Source organism: Cyprinodon variegatus, unplaced genomic scaffold (genome assembly GCF_000732505.1).
Source record: "Cyprinodon variegatus isolate N-32 unplaced genomic scaffold, C_variegatus-1.0 Scaffold11, whole genome shotgun sequence".
Lineage (NCBI taxonomy): Eukaryota > Metazoa > Chordata > Actinopteri > Cyprinodontiformes > Cyprinodontidae > Cyprinodon > Cyprinodon variegatus.
In genome coordinates this window covers 557675-560904 of record NW_015150464.1, presented here as the reverse complement: position 1 = coordinate 560904, position 3230 = coordinate 557675, and the positions used below count along the sequence as shown (strand labels likewise).

The 3230-nt window shown below is 39.7% G+C and overlaps 1 protein-coding gene across 3 annotated transcripts in view; it reads right to left on the bottom strand.

The window, feature by feature from the left end:
• The window catches only part of kmo (kynurenine 3-monooxygenase (kynurenine 3-hydroxylase)), a 32717-nt gene that overhangs the window by 20799 nt on the left and 8688 nt on the right, over positions 1-3230 (bottom strand). For all 3 annotated transcript variants that reach the window (XM_015380665.1, XM_015380656.1, XM_015380674.1), the window contains exon 7: positions 2277-2364. In XM_015380665.1, coding sequence (XP_015236151.1) covers positions 2277-2364 — 88 coding nt within the window. The remainder of the gene's footprint in view (positions 1-2276; positions 2365-3230) is intronic.

Sequence of the window (3230 nt, the reverse complement as noted above, 5' to 3'; positions counted from 1 at the left end):
CAGAGTGTTGTTCAGCATGGGGGTGAGTAGAAAATGAAGGCTAATCATGTTTTGGGTGTACTATTCCTTTAAGATGTTTGTGATCAGACTCCTAAATCAGAGATGTTCTCATCTAATTTGACCAAGCAGGAAATGTTTAAAGCAAAATAAAACATGGTTTTATATCTATTAACATATAAAATATTGCAGAACGTGTATCATTTTCCTTCATATAAGAGCAAAATCCCAACAGAAAACATAGAAATTAGTGGAAACGGCATGAACATTTTTGCTGGGAGCTGTAGGGGTGTAGATAAATGGAAGCAACGTCACATCATCAATTGGGTATTTTTCCAATTTTAGATAAGACTGGATACAATTTGCAAACTGTCTAAAAGGGTGTGTGGTTGTTTTAATTAGCTGAATGGAAACACTCACCCAAATAGAAATGGACGTGCTTCAGCGTTAATTGGACCGTGAATTGTTTGCAGCATTCACCTCTTTATTATTAGTTACGGGGTTGCTTATAAAATGAATTACTCTCTGTCATTAAGAAAACAAAAAAAGTTTATTTCCTTTCTAAGCCTCAGCAGTTAACCCTTCATGCCAATAGTGTTATATGAACCAAGAACAGGAACTTATTACCTTTGTAACATAAAAAATATGGATATTTTGATGGCACAAATTAATGTCAATGTAATAACAAGAAATGCCAACTTGCCCGAATATATTAAGAAAAATAACAAAAGTGCTTCTATAAGAAATCAATGAAGAAAACTCAAAACACATTTTTTGGTCCAACATACCCTTAGAGGCATTAGTGTTGATACTGGCACTTACTTTTTAAATTTTTTTTAACATGAATATAATAGTTAACAAGGCTTATTATCTTTTTAACTTTACTTGTTAACTTTTTAATTAGGTTTTTACCATTTTTTCTTGACTTGTTAACCTTTTTTTCAACTTAATTTACAGTCGGTAAAATATCATCAAAGGGCTCATCTTATTTGTCAAATACCAAAATAAGACGTACAGCCATGTAACAGCATCTTTGCTGCACGGCTGGATATAGATCTTGTGCTTCTAGACCTCACTGAGGGGGGGTACCCCATTTGTAAGGCATGTGATCAAAAACAGTGACTTGCCCTATAAAGGTTAACTAAGCTTATTAACTTTTTAACTTTACTTTTTTAACTTTGCAACTAACTTTTTACCTTTTTTTTCTAGACTTTTTTCAACTTAATTTACAGTAGGTAATATATAATTCAAGGTCTCATCTAACTGGTCAAATACCAAAATAAGATGTACTGTCATGTAGCAGTTGTTAGGAATCCAGTTTGTGTGGGTTGTGTTTTTTGTTTGTTTTCCCTCCACCACCAGGTGGCGCCTGGTTCTCGTTGGCCTCCTCACACACCTGCGGAGGGTTGCCTCATTATCGGAGGACTCTTAAGCTGCTGACTGCCACTACCTCGACGCCAGAGAGTTTGCCAGTTTTGGGTACTCTAGTCAAACTGAGTTTTGATGAGTCAAACTGAGTTATGTCACCTGAGTTTTAACCTCGTTTTTTTTTTTTTGTCTTTGCCTCTCGGCAGGAAGTTATCCTGCAAACTGGATGTTTTGGGCCTTCTCCCCCCTGGAAGGATTCTCTGAGCGCCGAAACTGAGCTGAGGATTCAAACTGGTGGTTTGGATCAACTTTTCCCCAAGGACTGTTTGGGCTTCTCTCTGAGCAGGGGATTCATCTCCACAAGAAACCATTCAAGTACCGCAGGAAATCTAAGTGGCAGTCAGCTCCTCCATTCCTCAAGGAAACTCCTCAAACTGGGTAAACCCTGTCCGCCCTCCAACGAACAAGTCTACTACTGGAACAACTCACACCGACTGGATTCAACGAAAGATACCTTTTTCTGTAAACATGGGTCTTGTTGCCTTTATTCCCTTCTTCAAATCAAAGACACAAATTTCCCACTGAGCCTGAACTAACCGCAGAATCTTCCCCTTCACTTTTCAGTCCCGGTGCGCCAGTGTTCAGACCTGTTAAACTTTTTCCTGGTCTCTCTGTTTGGTTATCTGCATGTGGGTCAGATCTTTAGATAAAATCATGACAGCAGTATCTTTGCTGAAAGGCTGGATATAGATCTTGTTCTTCTAGACCTCACTGAGGGGATGTAGGGGACTTCATTTGTAAGGGGTATGCAAGTGATCAAAAACACTAACTTGCCCTATAAAGGGTTAACATCCTTTCCGCTCTTTGGTAACTCGGCGTGTGCCACTCACGTGTCTCTGATCACTATTTACCTGGCGAAGGTCATGAGTCCCGTTTCAGCACTCCAGTCCTGCAGTTTGTGGTCAAAGTTCAACTTTGTGTTTGGATACCTCTCTGCCTCTGTGACAGAAACAAAAACAGCTTATGACACCAGCAAGCTGCATATGAGAAATATCTTCTAACAGTAAACTTTTCCTCTCCTATGAAAATGGAGAATAGACTCAGTGTGTCAGCAAAAAGCCGAGGAGATGAAGTCGTGTCTGGATCACAATGAGTTTCTGGAACAACACAGCTCAGCTGTCGGTGAATACTCAGATTTGTGCAAACGATTGTTTTTGGGATGTCACGTTGCAAAAATCTCTTATCTCAGAGTTCACTGCAGGAGGCTGAATCAGCCCCGATAAGAGCGAGGACTATCTCTATCCAGGCAATCTAATTAAAGGCAGAGCCAAGCTGTCACACTTTATCTCCCAGAGGCTCCTCATTAAATATTAGGCGAAAAAAATCCTTCTAGCTAAAAACCCAAAAAAAAAAAAGGTGTAGAACCGAGCCCCTGATGTCGCCTGATGCCCCGAGGCGCTTTTAAAGAACGGCAAGGAACCAACGCAGAAGGAGAATGAAGAGATGCTGGAACGATGAGGCAGAAGAAAGGAGCATAAGCTTCAAAAGAGTGTTTGAACTTAGAGTAAAAACTATTTTAATACAATTATATGGGATTCCAAACGTATGATTAAGACAAATTGGATACTAAAACATTAAAACGTAGTATGATTAATCAGTCAGCAGGTGTTTTATAGCAGCACACTGCTGGGAGCACCAAGCGAGGCTTTAATGTCAATCACCTGCAGGAAACTGGTAGGCAATGCAAAGTTAGAGTCTTTATAAAAGGTGTTGGTTAATGTCAACAAATTCAATCCAGATCTGCCTTTCAGTGCAGTTTAGTTTATATAGCCTGGGTGCCATTCCGAACTTAGTCCCGCCCACAA